The following is an 18812-nucleotide window of genomic DNA, read 5'->3' as shown; positions in this document are numbered from 1 at the left end:
AGCCTTTAGCTCCGTTCTGCCCTACTTTATAACATTAATAAATTGTTAACATGTTAACATAAATCGAAACGTGTCGTTTCTGGATTGTTTAAATAAACAGACATTCATTCTTGAAATATTCAAGAACTGCTGTAATTCGTAATGAGCTCAAGATTGTTTGGCCGTCTTTATAGAAACCTGACCACATCAGACTATCAACATTATTAGCGGAAAATGTGTGTGTGTGTGTGTGTATATATATATATATATACACTACCGTTCAAAAGTTTAGGGTCACTCATTCTTTATTATTATTATTTTTCACGTTTTAGAATAATAGTAAAGTCATCAAAATGGAATAACATAAATGGAACTATGGGAATTATGTTGTGACTAAAAAAATAAATCAAAACTGTGTTATATTTTAGCATCTTCAAAGTAGTCACCCTTTGCCTAGAATTTGCAGACAGATTTTCTCAACCAACTTCTTGAGATATCACCCTGGGATGCTTTTAAACAGTATTGAAGGAGTTCCCATCTATGTTGGGCACTTATTGGCTGCTTATATATATATATATATATATAAAATTTTAGTTTTATAATGAAACATATTAATATGTTGGCACAATTATATTTTTGTCTACAAAACTAATTTCAAACATTTGAGCATACACCTTCAGATCAAAAGATTTTTAAGATCATGAGAAACATTTCAGTCAAGTGTTTCAAAACTTCTGACCGGCTGTGTGTGTGTGTGTGTGTGTGTGTGTGTGTGTGTGTATATATATATATATATATATATATATATATATTGAAAAAATAAATAAATAACGGGGTCATTTCAAATCACCAGGATTGAAATGTGAAATTCTGATGATTTGAAAGACATTTCTACTAAAGTTAAAGGTTCACTAAAAACCACAAGATGTCTCAGTGCACTTGAGATACAGCAGATTATTCCTAATAATCCTAGTGTCATCGACATCTTTTAATTTGTGCTTTAAAATTAATTAAAAATATACATACAATAAATACATACATTCATATTTTGAATGGTCACAGAGTGCTCAATATATAAATTATATATTGCATGTTTTACTGAATACACTCTGAATATATAAATGAAAAAATCATATAAAATCTTCTTAATTTTAAATCAACCAACCAGAAATTGTAACATTAATTTTTTCCCCGTTGGAATCTGAGAAACTGTTTTTTTAATTGTCGTTGCTCTTTTATGCAGACGAATTATGCTAAATGTACTTATGTAAAACAATATATTATGCCTGATTTTATGTTTTAACACAAGCATAAATCCACCTTTCACTTGTTTCACATTTTGCGTTGAACTCCAGTCTGATTAGGGACTGAAAACCAAAAAAATGCGACCTTGTTCTATAGAGCTGTATTAAATATTAGCGAATTCAGTTACCCATCCTAATTAACTTAGAGTGTATATATATTTTTATATTATAGAATAGTCAACACTTCATATAACAACTAAAACAAACTTTAGCCAAAAAAAATAAATAAAATAAAATAAAAAAAATATATAATAATAATAATAATAATAATAATAATAATATATATATATATATATATATATATATATATATATATATATATATATATATATATATATATATATATTAAGCTACTAGCAAACTTTAAATAATGCTTAACATTATTATGTCTTGAATATTCAAATAGTTGGAACCTTCGATTCAGATATTTTCAGTATATTTTTATAATTGAATGCTCATGAACTACTGATCTCTTAAGAATTATTTTATGTTTGTTGATAGATTAATGAAAGTGATCATAAAGTGTTACCAACAGTCTCCTGTGCTCATCTAGAAGTGCTCCACTGAAGGTGAATTACATGGAGTGACAGATTTGACAGGGTCATCACTTCTGACATGTTGATTTTAAAGGTTCCCAAAATGTGTTAGGCCTCTGTGCTTCTATCAATCATTCAAATCATTCTGTTGATGTTGTGCAAAGAAGCGTAACACATTTCATAGTTATTAACAGGTTCAAACACAACACATTTGGTGCTGTTATATATAAAATTAAGCAAGTGTTTCTACATATTTATGCACTTTTAGGGCTTGACAAACATGTAAAAAACACTCATAAACGAGTTTGTATTGTAGACTTTAATTATAGCTACTGATTGGTCAACATAAGAAATATATTATTGTGCATGTATAAACATAAAACAATAGAATACAAATGAAAGAAAATTTGAATATGTTTTTTTTTATTTTTATTATTTGATGTGAAATAGCCATACATGTTTTCATACATGAAAAGTTTCATATTTTTTACATTTTAAATTGATTACTACCTGAGCACTTTCTTTCATGCTTCTGACTTTAATGAGTGGGATTTACAAAACATTGCCTTCAACACCTATACAGGATTAAACATAGCTGCCAAAGTAAACTGAACTGACCTTGAGCTAAACCATTATTATCACACAACCAGGGGCGCAGATTCCAGAGGGGATGGGTGGAGGTGGAGGAGGACCTTTGGCATCATCATGCAGACGCTGACGGCTTATGCACAAGCGTCAAAATTGGACGCTTAGGGAATGAGAACGGGTTGCGATTATACTTCCTATTGCTTGACGCATGTGCAGAGCGCTATGGTGCTAGGAGGTGTAATCGAGCTTGAAATCATGATCGCCAAGGAGACTAGGGATGCATAGCAAAAAAGGAGTTATATTTTGGTCTGTTCTCACCCAAAATCGATTGGATCACTTCAGAAGACATGGATTAAACCACTGGAGTTTTATGGATTACTTTTATGATGCCTTTGTGTTTTTTTGGAGTGAATGGTTTTGGTCAACATTCACATGCATTTTATGGACCTACAGAGATGAGATATTCTTCAAAAAAAATCTTAATTTGTGTTCCTCAGAAGAAAGAAAGTCACACACATCTGGGATGGCCTGAGGGTGAGTAAATTAGAGAATTTTCATTTTTGGGTGAACTATCCCTTAAAGAACGACACAGTTCTATACAAGTGACTACTGAATTTAGAATATATATAATCACATATGATACAAAATTACTGGTTGGGAGTTAATGAGACACTATGTTCAGTTAAGTTCTTGTAAGTGCAGCTAAAAGAGACTAAAACTGGAATTTACTAAATAAAATGAGAAAGTCTGTTTGAAAGGTTGAAAGTCAGTACTGGATATGAAGTCAGTAAGTGCATATTATTGTCTCCAAGAAAAAGTCTGGAAGAGAAAATAGCTAAAAAGCTCAATTATTTGAAATATACCTTAATCCTGTCAAAATTAAACAAGAAAAAACTGTTGATGTTAACAGGAGCACATAGTCGCTTCACAAAAGTTTCCTCACACAATGTATTATTGCCTGATTACAGTAACTGTAGTTTTACAATCCACTACATTAAGAGCCTTACCTGACTAATGCAGCAGCAATAAGCCCACCACAATTGGGTCCAACCTAGTAGACCCAGTGTTGAGTCCAGTAGTTGGTCAGCACTGCAGGTCCCAAAGCTCTTGACACCACCCCTAACCCATTGCGAATCACTTAGTTTCCAAACCGCACACAAGCAGATGTGTTTATGTGCCAATTATTTATAACATAATAAATTATCTCACCCCGTTAGCACATTAATAATGACCGAGCAGCCCACCATGAACGGAACCAAAGGACTTTTGCTCCTGGCATTAACTGCATCCAGTAACACCACCATGGTAATTAGACAAGTCACAGCAATTTCTCAAAATAACGCCTTCAGAATGTGGTCATCCTCCTGGAGAATGGTAAATGCGGCACCTTGACCTTGGCATAGTTCTCATTTGAGGTCATTCCCTGAAAGTCAACCAAGAGAAACGTGTCAAATGCATCAATGTGAGATAAATGAAGTTAATGTTGCATATTTAATAATGGTCTAAAACCTCTTGCATTCACTATTTTGCAACTCTATATTTTGTACTTTGCTCTGTAACTATAACTTTTCCTACTCCCTGAAAGATGTTAATGAAATAAGTGTCCTGAGATATCTCACCGCTCTTTGTGATAGCTCTAGACTCTGTAAACAGCAAACAAAAATGTGTCCACGGGCCACGGTCTCTGAAGATTTATGCATGTCAATAATTTTGCGTGTTCTCATAATGTTGTAGTTGCAGCAAATTATTGAGACTTAATGCCATGTTAATGCCATGTTGCTCATAACAGTTGTCAGTTGAGGGCGCTATTTTGCTGCTGCTGTTTTTCACAACCATTTCTGCTCGATGTCGGTCTCAATAAAGCTCATTTGGTATCTTTGCAGTGCGGGATTTTGGAAAAAGGGGGCGTGGCTAATCCAGCGGCTCAGTTTGACAGCTTGTGGAAATTCTAGAATGGCTAAAATCGCTTACAGCACCTTTAATATTTATTTATATAATTATATTATTCATTAATATTTCAATATTCCATCCAAACCTTATACACTGTAAAAACAAATATGTGGCCTTTTAGTTATCATAATTTAAAGGGGCTGAAAGCGATTTTTATCATGGAAAGGTATGCAAAAAATGTTCCTACTCCCTGAAAGATGTCACTGAAATAAGTGTTCTGAGATATCTCACCGGTCTCTGTGACAGCTCTAAACTTTGTAAACAGCAAACAAAAAGGTGTCCGCGAACCTTGGACAGTGACACTTTCTGCCTGTCAATCATTTTGCTCGTTCACATAGTGTTGTAGTTGAGGCTTAATGCCATATTCTGATTTATAATTTGTCAGTTGAGGGCGCTATTTTGCTACTGTTGTGTTTTACAACCATGAGAACATGTCTTGTGTCATTCTCAATGGAATCGGTGCAGTGTTTGGAAAGAGGATGCGTGGCTAAATCAACGGCTCAGTCTTGTGGAAGTTAGAATGGCTAAAATCGCTTACAGCACCTTTAAAATGTAGATTTAGAATAACTGCCCTGTTTTGATCTTGTTGATATAACACAATTATCCAAGTTTTTGTTAGCTGAACATGTGATGTTATTAAACTTAAAAAAAAAAAAAAAAATCAGCTGAAATAAAAAATATAAGAGAACTACGCACATCATGCTCACGTATTCAGAATCCCAGCATGCACTGCAACATGTATAAATTATGCAAATTGCAGTGTTTCTGTCATACTTTTCATTTTGTTAATGTTTGCTGCTTTTATTTATGTTGTTGGTTGTTGTGTTTGTTGTCACTTTCAGATATTTGTCATGCAGCAATAATTCAAAGCTCATCTTTTTACTCATTGATGTGTTTGATGATTGTCACCATCATTGTGATTTGCGTGCAAAGAGTTGAGAGTCATTTGTGTCTCCTTGTCAAGCTTAGGTCTAAGTTTGATCGCAGGCTCAAATCGGTGGTAAGAAGCCGAAAATTCGGCCTACTCAAATCTGCTTCTATTTTCTGAATTTCAACAGCTGCCCCCAGTGGCGGAAGTTGGAACTATTGTTGCACGCATGCTTGGACAAGGCAGCTCAATGCCATTTTAACAGATTATTTTATGGGAGCAGAGTGAAAGCTGAGCTAAAGCTCAAGTAATTTTGTTGAATATAGTTTCTGTGAGATTTTTTGTTGATTAAATTGTGAGTGATTAGAATGCAAACTTGATTGGTAAAGGGATCAGATGCTGATCTCTGATCATCAATTGCAATTTACCATCAAATGGCTGGATTGATTTAATCTCTGACAATGGGATAGATCTTATTTCATATGTGTATATCAGTAATATCAAATGCAATATGAATTTCTTTATTCAGTTTGAAATTAATCAGAATTAAGTTGACTGAACTTAGAAAGTCAAGTTTACTTAAAAAGACATTAAGCTAATTTAACAAGTTATATTGATTAAGGTCAACTTGATTTTCTGTGTTATCAACTTTCCCTTTTAAGTTTACACAACTTAAATTTTTAAGGTAGCATGAACACTATTTTTAGTATTTATTTTTTAAATTGAAATGACAAGATTTTTTATACATTGTAGTTTGATTACAGTCTTTTTGTATTGTGGTGTATTTATAGTTTATTCTTTGATATTGTCTAATTGATGTCTACTGCTGTAAGGCCTCAGTTCCCTTCAAAGGGATAAATAAAGTACTATTCTATCATCCTATTCAATCTTATTTCACACAGTTTATTATAGTTTAGTGACAAAATAATCTGATGATAACCAGTATTACTCACCTTGGCCATGGTTGCTTAAAGGAAACCCCCAGAAATTTGAGAGACCAGGTATGGTGCCACCATCTTCAGCTCCATTCCACCACAGAGGTAGATGACTATGGTGAATGGTGGATTGAAATATGATCTGCTGTAAAGAGAAAGATGCATTCAGAGTTTATATTTTTAAACAAAAAGATACACCAATGTGGATTAGGGTAATCTGGGACATTGGGTTATGTGGAACATACAGTTCTTCTCAGCTGATCTCTGCCATACATGCAACCAGTACTGCCACTGCAAGACCATGTACCAATGCAGGTTGGAGCCTTAACACATCCTCCACGTTACACAAAGAAGGTGGTCCCAACCAGCTCAGCTATACACAGCTGAAAGGTTTGCTCATATAGGTTTGGCTCTCTCACTGCATGCTGCTTCATCTTATCCATCAAAGCTTTCACTATGCTGAGAAGCTCCACTTTGTCTTTAGACATTTCTGAAAAGGCACCCGAATATACTGAATAAAGCCAAAGAACTGTAGTTCCAATGGTTGTGTCCTAATATCTCGGAGGGCGTCTACTAATTGTTGAAAGTAAGTGACAGATAGCAAGCATCAAAATGGTCAATGAGTTGTATATTGTTTCTTGCAGACCACGTCTAATGAAGTTTTTATTGATGTTCTTTGTAGGTTTTCTTCTCAGAAGGTTAGTATTCTACATATCTTATCAAACATTGATCATCTTTGATGAGTGCTAAAACTAATAATGAATGTAAAATGTTGGTCAGTGCTTCAAATAGATGCTGAAGGAAATAAAAATGTAACATGCTTACACACTCAGCAACACCAGAAAGTTTAACCCATGCTGCAACATGTCCTGTTTATGTAGATTACAAGAAAAACTAGTAAAAACTAGTTAAAGTTAAACTACCTGAAACATTAACTTAATAATGGGGAATTTACTTTCCCACCAAGAGCAAAAATATTAACCTCTGTCAAGGGGAGAGAATTTGAAAGTCCTAGCCCATTGTGATCTATTTAACGCTTTTAATTGTTACGAGATGTGCTACAAAAGATATTTTTTGGCAAATAAATTCATTGCTCATTCTGTGTTAAAGAGTGAAAGGAACATATTTATAGATCACTTTGCATTGTGGAAAGAACAAAAAAGACATTTTATTAAAACCTTGACATATTTCTGAGCAGGTCAAGGCCCACTCTTGGCACCTGGACCAACAAAGAATACATTTTCCCAAAAGTGCCTCTGAAGGCTTGATTTTAAACCGGTCAGACTACATAAGATAAATTCACATAGAATTTTCCCACTCAAAGCTCTAGTATGCTACTCTCAAAACAATAGCTTGTTGGCTGATTCAGTCGTGGACAGTGGTTCCACATGTTTGAAATTAGTTTTCTTAACTTAAAAGTACTATGTAATCTAAACACAAACATTTTGTGTAGAAAGAACCTAGTTGAATTGGGTAAACCCAACAAAATTAGACGTGTCAAGGTAACTCAAATAAATCAAAGCAGGGTGGGAAATGGAAATCCCCTGCCCAGTTTCATCAATGCTACATTAACACCACAAAAATATTCATGTTGACCCAACTTCCATTTTAAAAATGTGTGTTATTTCATATTTGACCAGTTGGGGGCACTTCTGCTATAGATATCTGGTGCCTTTGCATGGAAGTTTTCTTTTACTGTTGATCCTGAGAGAGAGAGAGAACACTGTGGTGGAGAATGAGTTAAAATTTTCCCTTAAAATCGAAGTAAAAGTGCCATCCATGTAACTTATGCTAAGATATACTTTGGTTAATGTATTGTTTAGAGGTTTCATGTACCATTTCCAGCGGAGAAGCATATTTAAATGAGTTTTGTTGGGAGCTCGGTGAGTTTTATGAGTGCATGCTCAATATGTGCATTTGATTAATTCAATGTGATTGAGATGTTTATACATAATAAATGATTTATACTCGCTCCTTAAAATGAGTAGGAAAATAAAAATAAGAATAAAAAAAAACAAAAAAAAAACAGTCAGAATATTTAAGTGAGTTAAAGTGTCTAAAACCATAAGTTTGGTTTATTTTGATGTCATTAAAATGGTAAATGTGGAAAGAGGTTTCTCTGTATACTGTTGTAGTACAGACAGGGCCCTACATAAAGACAAACTAGGCGGTTGCCTAGGGCGCCACCAGCTGGGGGACGCCAATGAGGAGGCCGCTGTCACATTAAAAAAACCTAGTGGGATCTCGCCTAGGGCGAAAAAATGGTCAGAAACTGCCCTGAGTACAGATATATTGATATTGAGCACCAAAAGCATCCACAAATGTGTGTACATCTCTTATGTTTTACCATTTTTGGATTTTTGATGTATTTAAAAACATAATTGCACACATGTAACATTAATCATAATCCATGCCATATCACAGCGACACCTGGGCCTGCTCCATGCCATGTCACAGTGATGCCTAGTGGGGGGGATATGTCATGGTTTTATGTGTTTTTGTTCATGTTTTGTGTTAATGTCTTTTATTTTGGAAGTTTAGTTCCTGTTTTATAGTCATGTGTTCCATGTCATGTTATTTCCTGTTTCCCTGTATTCCCTGTTTCATGTCATGTGGTCCGCTGGTCATGTGATTTCATGTTTCCCTCCATGTTCATGTGTCTTGCTTTCATTGGTTTATTGCCTTGTTACCTTGTTATCAGTTCTGTCTTGTCATTAGTTGTCATTGTCATGTTTCTCCCTTGTCCATGTATTTAAGCCTCATGTTTGCCACTGTCCATTGTCAGGTATTGTGTTTATGTAACATTGTTTCATAGTCAAGTCAAGTCAAGTCAAGTCAAGTCCAATCCAGTCCAATCCAGTCCAAGTCCAAGTTTAGTCAAGTTCATGTTTTTGTTTTGTTCATGTTTGGAGTTATGGTTTTTTTGGATATCACGTTTGTAAATAAAACTGCACTTGGGTTCATCACACATCATTGTCTCTTCGACTACGTTACAGCAATCGTCAGATTGGTTTTAATTTGAGTGTGAAACAGTTTGGGGTATGAGATGGCGATTCTGTCCACCACCAAATCCACACCCAAGATGGCATCTTGAAGAAGTGTTACAACATCATTGGAAGCAGTGGAATACAGATACACCTGTTTGGACCTCACTTTTATTCTCCTTTATTTTTGTAATGGGATAAAAAGGGAAAAGATAAAAAATAAAAAAAATTAAAAAAAGGGAAAAGATACTAAAGACACAGGTCTGGGCTTTGTGCAGGCCAGTCAAGATCTTCCACACTCAGACTCCGTAAACCATGTCTTTATGGACATTGCAATGTGCGCATTTGTCATCCTGGAACAGAAAAGGACCCATCTGCACACAATTTGCAATAATGCCATTGTATGGAGTAGCATACTTTTTCTCACATTAACTACTGGGATAGCAATGCAAAGCCATTAATTAGAAGGGAGTGTCCAAATACTTTTGGCCGTAGTGGATATTTTTCTGTTGTTTAACTGGTAGAGCATGGCACTAGCAATGATAAGGTCATCTGTTTGATTTCAAGAGGTTACAATGCATATGTTCCAAGGCTCCAAGGAATTCAGTCCTATTTATGACATAACATATCACTATTACAAAGTTAGTCTCTGGCTTTTACTTAACTTTTTTGTGGTTCCCTTCAAATATAAAATAACATTTATTTGACAGCAACAGAAATGTGTGTTAAAGGGATAGTTACCCAAAAATGAAAATTCTGTCATCTGGTGCTTTTTTAGTCCTTTAGGAGTTTGACAGTCACTGTATGCTTTCATTACATTTCAACATGCTCGTGGATTTTCATTTTTGGGTGAACTAGTCCTTTAAACGTTTGGGGAAAATGAGAAAAAGATATGAAAGCCAGAGAAATGAGAGACCCAGCTGAAATAGACAAGCCATTATGACATCACCAGGCATCTAAAGACCATTATGACATAATGAATGGGAGTTCGATATTGAATGTCGAACATAAAATCAGTGGTCAATGTGGAATCACAACGATGGCAGAATCACAACGATAACCACCAGGTGGAAGCAGACTACATTAAATTTAGAACCGCAGTTTAAGTTCAAGCATATATATATATATATATATATATATATATATATATATATATATAAAGGCATGTGGCATCTAAACAACCTCTGAACATAACTTTTAGCCTAAAACCTCCCACCCTCCAACATCATCTTCACGTACAAAATAAATGAATTAAGATTTAAGCATTTAAATTTCATAACAAAATGCCGTTAGATTGAATTGAGTAATATATATTTTTTTAATTATAATTGAAGTTTTATTAATTAATAAATTATTATAAATTATTTTTTTTAATTTAACAATACATCATCAACATATCATCTAAACAATTTGGATTCACGCATTTCAATTTCATAACAAAATTCCATCAGATTGAATTGAGTATTATTTAATAACATTTAATAAAATAAAAAAATCATAATTTGTTTTTTTTTTCATTTAAATTATTTTTAATTTTTAAAACACATCATCTACATATCATCTACACGTAATTTCTTTTACGATTTACGCATTTCAATTTCATAAGAAATTGAGTAATATTCAATAAAATTAAATAAAATTAAAAAATAATAATTTTACGTTTTATTCATCTAAATTATTTTTTATTTAAAAATACATAATCTACCTGTCATCTACAGTCACTTACAAAAATGTCAGTTTCATAACAAAATTCAATCAGATTGAATTTAGTAATATTTAAAATAAGTGTTATTAATTTAAATTAATTTTTAATTTGAAAATGTAACAATTCGATGGATTTTTTTAATGCACTTTAAATGCGTAAATCTTAAGAAAAGAAAAGAAAAAAGAAAAAAAGAGTGTAAACAAACACTGCACAAATCCTATTCTAAATCAATATCTTTGTCTTCTTTTACAGTAAAATGTCTAAACATCCTTAAAACAAGATACATTTACCCAAGAAGCAAAATAAGTCATGAAGACTTGATTTTAGACAATACCCTATAGGCTATAAGTGCAATTTAAATATTTTTGAACCTCACTAAATTTATTTATTCTTCTTATTTTCTAACAGCCATTATTTGCTTTAAATGAACGCATAAGTCATTCTAAATCTAAGTTTATATAACATACCTCCACAATAAGTAAACCACCCACTAGCCTGTAGAATCAGACAGCTGCAGTAAAGGTGTCATATGTCACTCTGCGCTACAATAGGGAAGTGAACAGCACTTCCTATTTCCACAGCGTTACTGCTATTCTCTGACCGAGAACAGATCGAGAAGAGTAAAAACGAAAGGAGAATGTTTGACGCGTGGTTTATATATGAATATAAGCTGTAAATGACTCGGATTCAGATCTAGTTCTCCGCGCACAATGGGAGCGACGCGCTTGCGGCCGTCAGCTTGATTCAAACGGAGGGACTTTTCCGCTTCTGAAAGTTTTGTATGTTGGTGAATTAAGAAGAATCAAGATGAAGAAACAGTTCAACCGCATGAAACAGCTCGCCAACCAGACTGTTGGAAGGTTAGTGTGTTATATGATTATAAATCATGAATGCTTGATCGGTGTGTGGGGAAAAAAAAGCACAAACTAATGCGGGAGTGTCAGTGTTTGCGCGCGCGCGTGTGTGTGGTGGTAATAAACTAAAGTGCATGCTACTTTAAAGGGCCGAAATGTGATTTATAAACGTTTAAACTACTGGTTGGTCATTACAATCATTTTATTACGTTATCTATATATGAAACCACTATATAATGCGAACGTATAGGTTTGACATTTGGCAGCAGTGCAATGCATAAACTCAAGCAAATAGGGGTTAGGAGCTTCAGTTAATGTTCACATCAACCATTAGAATGGAGAAAAAAATGTGATCTCAGTGATTTCGACCATGGCTTGATTGTTGGTGCCAGATGGGCTGGTTTGAGTATTTCTGTAACTGCTGATCTCCTGGGATTTTCACGCACAACAGTCTAGAGTTTACTCAGAATGGTGCCAAAAACATCCAATGAGCGGCAGTTCTGCGGACGAAAACGCTTTGTTGATGAGAGACGTCAATGGAGAATGGCCAGACTGGTTCGAGCTGACAGAAAGGCTTCGGTAACTCAGATAACTACTCTGTACAATCGTGTAGTGCAGAATAGCATCTCAGAATGCACAACACATCGAACCTTGAAGTGGATGCACTACAACAGCAGAAGACCACATTGGGCACTTTATTAGGACCATAGTGTTCCTAATTAAGTGCTAAGTGAGTGTATACACCGATCAGCCACAACATTAAAACCACCTGCCTAATATTGTGTAGGTCCCCCACTTGCCGCCAAAAACAGCACCAACCCGCATCTCAGAATAGCATTCTGCCATAGATGTGGCTGTTTTGTCGGGCACTTCTCACGCACCTTACAGTCTAGCTGATCCCACAAAAGCTCAATGGGGTTAAGATCCATAACACACTCTTCCAATTATCTGTTGTCCAATGTCTGTGTTTCTTTGCCCACTCTAACCTTTTCTTTTTGTTTTTCTGGTTCAAAAGTGGCTTTTTCTTTGCAATTCTTCCCATAAGGCCTGCACCCCTGAGTCTTCTCTTTACTGTTGTACATGAAACTGGTGTTGAGCGGGTAGAATTCAATGAAGCTGTCAGCTGAGGACATGTGAGGCGTCTATTTCTCAAACTAGAGACTCTGATGTACTTATCCTCTTGTTTAGTTGTACATCTGGTCTTCCACATCTCTTTCTATCCTTGTTAGAGATAGTTGTCCTTTGTCTTTGAAGACTGTAGTGTACACCTTTGTATGAAATCTTCAGTTTTTTGGCAATTTCAAGCATTGTATAGCCTTCATTCCTCAAAACAATGATTGACTGAAGAGTTTCTAGAGAAAGCTGTTTCTTTTTTGCCATTTTTGACCAAATATTAACCTTACTGCATACTGTGGCAACTCAAAAACAAACACAAAGACAATGTTAAGCTTCATTTAACGAACCAAATAGCTTTCAACTGTGTTTGATATAATGGCAAGTGATTTTATAGTACCAAATTAGCAATTTAGCAATTTTTGGCCGCCAGTGTATATATGGGTAGTTGACAAATATGCAGTAAAAAAACTATTTTTTTGTAAAGCACAATTTTTGAAAAAAAATAAATAAATACAAAAAAAAATACATCCATTTATGTAGTGTAAAGTCTGATATTTAAGAAAATATAAGGGGTCACTAACTTTGAAAATTCTTTCACTGTTTTTTGAAAATTTTCACTGAACTGCACTGTAAATGTGTCCTATGGTGTGACATCACAAAAATGAAGAAACATGAGAGAGATATATTTTCATTGTTAGATGCTTATTTTCATATGGTGTTTTTTATTTATTATGAAATTATGAATAACACCTTTTCCCCCCATTACCTGTTGAACTTGTTGGACATTTTCATTAAATGCAAGTCAAAGTTTGATGTCATCCTTTCAAAAATTTTGAAAATTATACCAGTTTAAGATGTGATGATTATATCTACCCTAATGCAATATTCAACATTTTTTTAAAACATATTTTGAGTTAAAAAATACATTTTTGGTTCTTTTATGTGTGTATGTGTAAAGGACAGAAATGGTAGTTGCTGGATTAAAGAGAAATAAGATGCATTACATTCAAGCATTTTTATTTAACTGAATGAAAGTTGATTTAAATTTTTAAATATAATTGTTGCATTTTTCAAAGCAACATTTAAACTATTTACTTCATCGTTCTCTTAGGATCTCCTCCCTTCTGTGTGGATCCCTGTTCATTTTCTCTCTATACTTTCGTGTTCTCTCTCTCCCAATCATTTTTCTCCCTCAATTCTTTCTGTCCAAAAATGAAAGAAAATGAAGGACCACATTTTATACTTCAATAGTTTGCATGTAAATGTAATTTTGAATAGAGTAAAGCATATTTGGCCTGCTATCCGATATTGGAGGGCTCGGAGCTTGCGACTCGACTTGAGTCCTGATTACACCAATCCCCCCCTGGACTTTACTTACTTGGGGGACGTTTACACAACAATGTTTTCAACTAAAAACGGAAAACTTTTTATGTTTAACGGCATTTTGGGGCCTGAAAACGCAAACTTTTGAAAATGGGTTTCAAAGTGCACGTTTTTGAAAATGATGCCGTTATCATCTCCGTGTAAACATACAAAAACGCCAATTTGTTCAGTCTATAGGCATGTACGCGAGTACTTCAAAACAACGCGCGAGACATTCAAAACTACAGTGGCAGACTACAGGACTGTGTTTGTGCTGCTCAAGATTGAGTTTATTGACGCTTCTCCAGCAAATTGTATATTTACTGCATCACTACTACGACCAGCGATCGCCATCTTCATTGTTTGTTTTCACTGCTCTGTGGAAAAATGCTTATGTGCGCAGGCGCGTAATGTTTCTCTACAAAGTGACATCGCCAACTACTGGCCTGGCATGCATAATACAACATTTTCAGTCGTTTTCGCGGATCCGTGTGAACGGTGATCGTTTTGACAACATTGTCGTCTGTACGTGAAACTTTTCAAAAACGCAAAGGAAAAACTTTTCCATTTTTAATATATCGTTGTCGTGTAAACATACCCTTAGATGAATAGTGAATTAATCGGCCGATAGTTTTTAAAATCGATGTAAAAAAAATTAATTTTTAAAAAAAATATTTTATTCTTTCTTTACTGTGGCAGGCAAGACTTAGAGTCCAAAATGAATAAAATCCCAGATGCAGTTTTTGTTCAACCAAAATCCCGATAAGAACAAGATTTGGTGCATAACGTTGGACTTTTAAGTATATACAAGCCAGAAACACAACGGGGACTCTTATTTTGAAATGACTAAATTAAGTAAAAACTATTGTCAACTATCGACATCGATTTTTGCCAATATCCGATAGTTCCAAAAAGCAACTATCGGCACTGATTAATCTGTAAAACTGATATATCGGTCTACCTTTAGTTGCTTCAAAAACCATAAAACTGCACATGTGACATCAAGAAATGAGTGCATGTGTACTTAAACTAGTGACAACTAGTGTCCATAGCTTGTCCCTGAGTACTTGAATAACCCAACTGTAAGTTGCTTCTGATAAAAGCATCTGCTAAATGACTAACTAGTCAATTTCCTAGTGTCGCTGTAATAAATAAGACCTAACCTTTGCATAATGTAGTACAGTTAAGCTGTTGCTATGGTAAAGGCTTTTGGTGATGGGAGACCCTTGCACCAGGCCTTTATGCTGACCCATAATGGTTACTCCTCTAGTGCTTTTCATCCAGTAAGGAATACACATCCCTTTTCATATCAGCTAATAGATAAATCTGTGCTCCACTGACATTGCTTTGAAAAAACTCTTGTTTTGTTTAGTTGAAGTGACTTTGCAGGTTATTGGAAGGTTTGTTTATGCAAATCTATCATTCAGTACTGTCTACACTTAACACAGTAATACAGAAACCCAGTATTGCATGGCTCGGGTCCCTCTTCAATGTTAGGGACTTTTCCGCCTATTTTAATGTCCAGCATGTGAAGATCATAAGTCTGATCGCTTCTCTTTAACAGGCTGCACAATTTGAGGCATCATTTATGTCTGCGACTGAACAAGTTAATACTTAGGCCAACAATTAATACTTAGGGTTAGGGGTTTGTTCAAAGCCCTAACCTAGAGTATGAGCAATAATAATAGTGATGCTTGCCTTAGAAAATACCACTAATAATGTTAATTGTTAGGTTTGGTTGATCTCTGCAGATGCATGACGTCTTTTTTTTTGCTTGACGTAAGGAAAGGACAAAACTTGCTCTTTCAGAAATTGCAAGAGGAAGCTTCGCTGTGTCAGGGAAAGATCATAAGTTGCCTTTCCTTGCACATTTACTGTTTTTGTATAGGGGTGAAATGTTTTTCACAGTTTTTAAAGGGATAGTTCACCCCCAAAAAATTACAATTGTCATAATTTACTCACTCTGAGGTTGTTCCAAACCTGTATGATTGACTTTCCTTAGTGGAACACAAAAGGAGATGTTAGGCAGAATGTTAGTCACCATTAACTTTCATGTTAAATCTGTTTTTCCATGCAGTGAAAGTGAATGACTAACATTTTGCTTTCAGACTATTTTTTCATATTATTTTAGACCGAGAAATTGTATTCTACAACATGCACTATAATTTATATTCAGTTTTCTAGAAAGTGGCGTGTACAGCTGGTAGATTCATCACTGGCTTGTCACAGTCTATGAGAGCGTCTGATATAGAATGCAGATCCAGGCTAATCCAGCTTAAGAGGTAGAATAGTCAGGCCCGGCTCTCATGGCTGCTTTCCAGGCCAGAGACGCCACGTTTTGATACAGTTCGTTAAGTTATTGCCTCAGTTAGTTTTGCCTCTGCTGCAAAGGAATCTCTGTTAGAGATAACATCCTGATTGAAATAGACATGGAATTTCTTTGTTTTCTCATTTGTATTCATTGATATATAAAGATATTGATATTCTAAACTTTAAGATAACTAAATCATTTAACAGATACATGTCTGTGTGTAATTCGTAGAGGACCCTAACAACCCCATAGCAATGCACTAAAACACTCAACACCATAACAGCCATATAGCAATGCTCTAAAAACAATCAGATCACACTATCAACCATATAGCAATGCTCTTAAAATATACCACAATATATCATCCTTGCAACCACATAGCAGTGCACTAAAAACACTCACACCCTAGCAACCACACAGCAATGCACCAAAAACACTCAGAACACCCTAGCAACAACATAGCAATGCACTAAAAACACTCAGATCACTCTAGCAACCACATAGCAATGCACTAAAACACTCAGAACACCCTAGCAACCACATAGCAGTGCACTAAAAACACTCACACCCTAGCAACCATACAGCAATGCACCAAAAACACTCAGATCACTCTAGCAACCACATAGCAATGCACTAAAACACTCAGAACACCCTAGCAACCACATAGCAGTGCACTAAAAACACTCACACCCTAGCAACCATACAGCAATGCACCAAAAACACTCAGAACACCCTAGCAACAACATAGCAATGCACTAAAAACACTCAGAACACCATGGCAACCACATAGCAGTGCACTAAAAACACACCCTAGCAACCACATAGCAATACACTCAAAACACTCAGATCACTCTAGCAACTACATTGCAATGCACTAAAAACATTCATATCACCATAGCAACCACATAGCAATGCTCTAAAAACACTGTTCACTCTAGCAGCCACATAGCAGTGCACTAAAACACTCAGAACACCCTAGCAATTACATAGCAGTGCACTCAAAACACTCACACCCTAGCAACCACATAGCAATGCACCAAAAACACTCAGATCACCCTAGCAACAACATAGCAATGCACTAAAAACACTCAGATCGCTCTAGCAACCACATAGCAATGCACTAAAACACTCAGAACACCCTAGCAAGTACATAGCAGTGCACTCAAAACACTCACACACTAGCAACCACATAGCAATGCACCAATAACACTCAGATCACTCTAGCAACCACATAGCAGTGCACTAAAAACACTCACATCCTAGCAACCACATAACGATGCACCAAAACACTCATATCACCATAGCAAACACATGGCAAAGCACTAAAAACTCTCAGAACACCAATTTTTTTGAAAATATGTCATCATTTCGACTCCATACCTTATACCCCAGCAACCACATAGCAATGCACCAAAACACTCATATAACCATAGTAACCACATAGCAGCACTCTGAAACATCCAGATAACTATAGAAACCACATGGCAAAGCACTAAAAACTCTCAGAACACCCATATTTCTGAAAATATATGTCATAATTTTGACTCCATACCTCATACCCCAGCAACCACATAGCAATGCACTAAAAACACTCATATCACCATGGCAACCATATAGCAACTCTCTAAAACACTCAGATCACCCTAGCAACCACATACCAGTCCACTAAAAACACTCACTCCTAGCAACCACATAGCAACACACTAAAAACACTCAGAACACCCTAGCAACCACATAGCAGTGCACTAAAAACACTCAGATCACCCTAGAAACCACATAGCAATGTACCAAATCACTCAGAACAACATAGCAACCACAGTAACGCATTAAAACACTCAGCACCAACCCTTACCTTGACCCACTCAGAAAGAACAATTCCTAGCCGATTAAATATTTTAGAGCTGAAAACAACTAGATAAATGTATATTCAATGCCTTTGAACACACAATGACTTTTCCAGCCTTGAAATCACCATTTTAAAAAACCCCTGATACCTTCAGGTTTTCCATGACCATGGGAACCCTGTCTTTAGCATAAAATCATGTTTCATATTGGCCTTTTGAAACAAGTCCAGAAACCAGTGGTGAAGACAACAGGGCTCTACTCATCAAAACTGTCTGTTTGAGCACAACATTATTAATGATGAATATAGAATATCCTTCAGTAGTTTACAAAAAAGAGGCTTTTCCAGAAATCAAAAACAGATGTTCAATGAACCATTCAACCAAAATCATGGCAGATGAAAGAGTCGCCCTGTCTGTGAGGTTTATTTAATGTAATAGATTTTAATAGTTGATCTTTGGTCACAGTTTTTTTTCTA

General features: G+C 35.3%; 1 protein-coding gene and 1 pseudogene across 3 annotated transcripts in view; one reads left to right on the top strand and one right to left on the bottom strand.

Annotated features, from left to right (window-relative positions):
- Window positions 1-3135: 3135 nt before the first annotated feature.
- LOC127451495 (aquaporin-8-like) lies at window positions 3136-6648 on the bottom strand (annotated as a pseudogene).
- Window positions 6649-11375: 4727 nt separating this feature from the next.
- The window catches only part of LOC127451113 (rho GTPase-activating protein 17-like), a 51133-nt gene continuing 43696 nt past the window's right edge, over window positions 11376-18812 (top strand). For 2 of the 3 annotated variants that reach the window (XM_051715545.1, XM_051715546.1), the window contains exon 1: window positions 11377-11709. In XM_051715545.1, the coding sequence (XP_051571505.1) occupies window positions 11657-11709 (53 nt within the window). In that variant the 5' untranslated portion in view covers window positions 11377-11656. Of the gene's footprint in view, window positions 11710-18812 lie in introns of all 3 variants that reach the window. The other variant, XM_051715547.1, reaches the window with a different exon arrangement.

This window comes from Myxocyprinus asiaticus, chromosome 14 (genome assembly GCF_019703515.2).
Source record: "Myxocyprinus asiaticus isolate MX2 ecotype Aquarium Trade chromosome 14, UBuf_Myxa_2, whole genome shotgun sequence".
Lineage (NCBI taxonomy): Eukaryota > Metazoa > Chordata > Actinopteri > Cypriniformes > Catostomidae > Myxocyprinus > Myxocyprinus asiaticus.
This window is presented reverse-complemented; position numbering and strand designations above follow the sequence as displayed.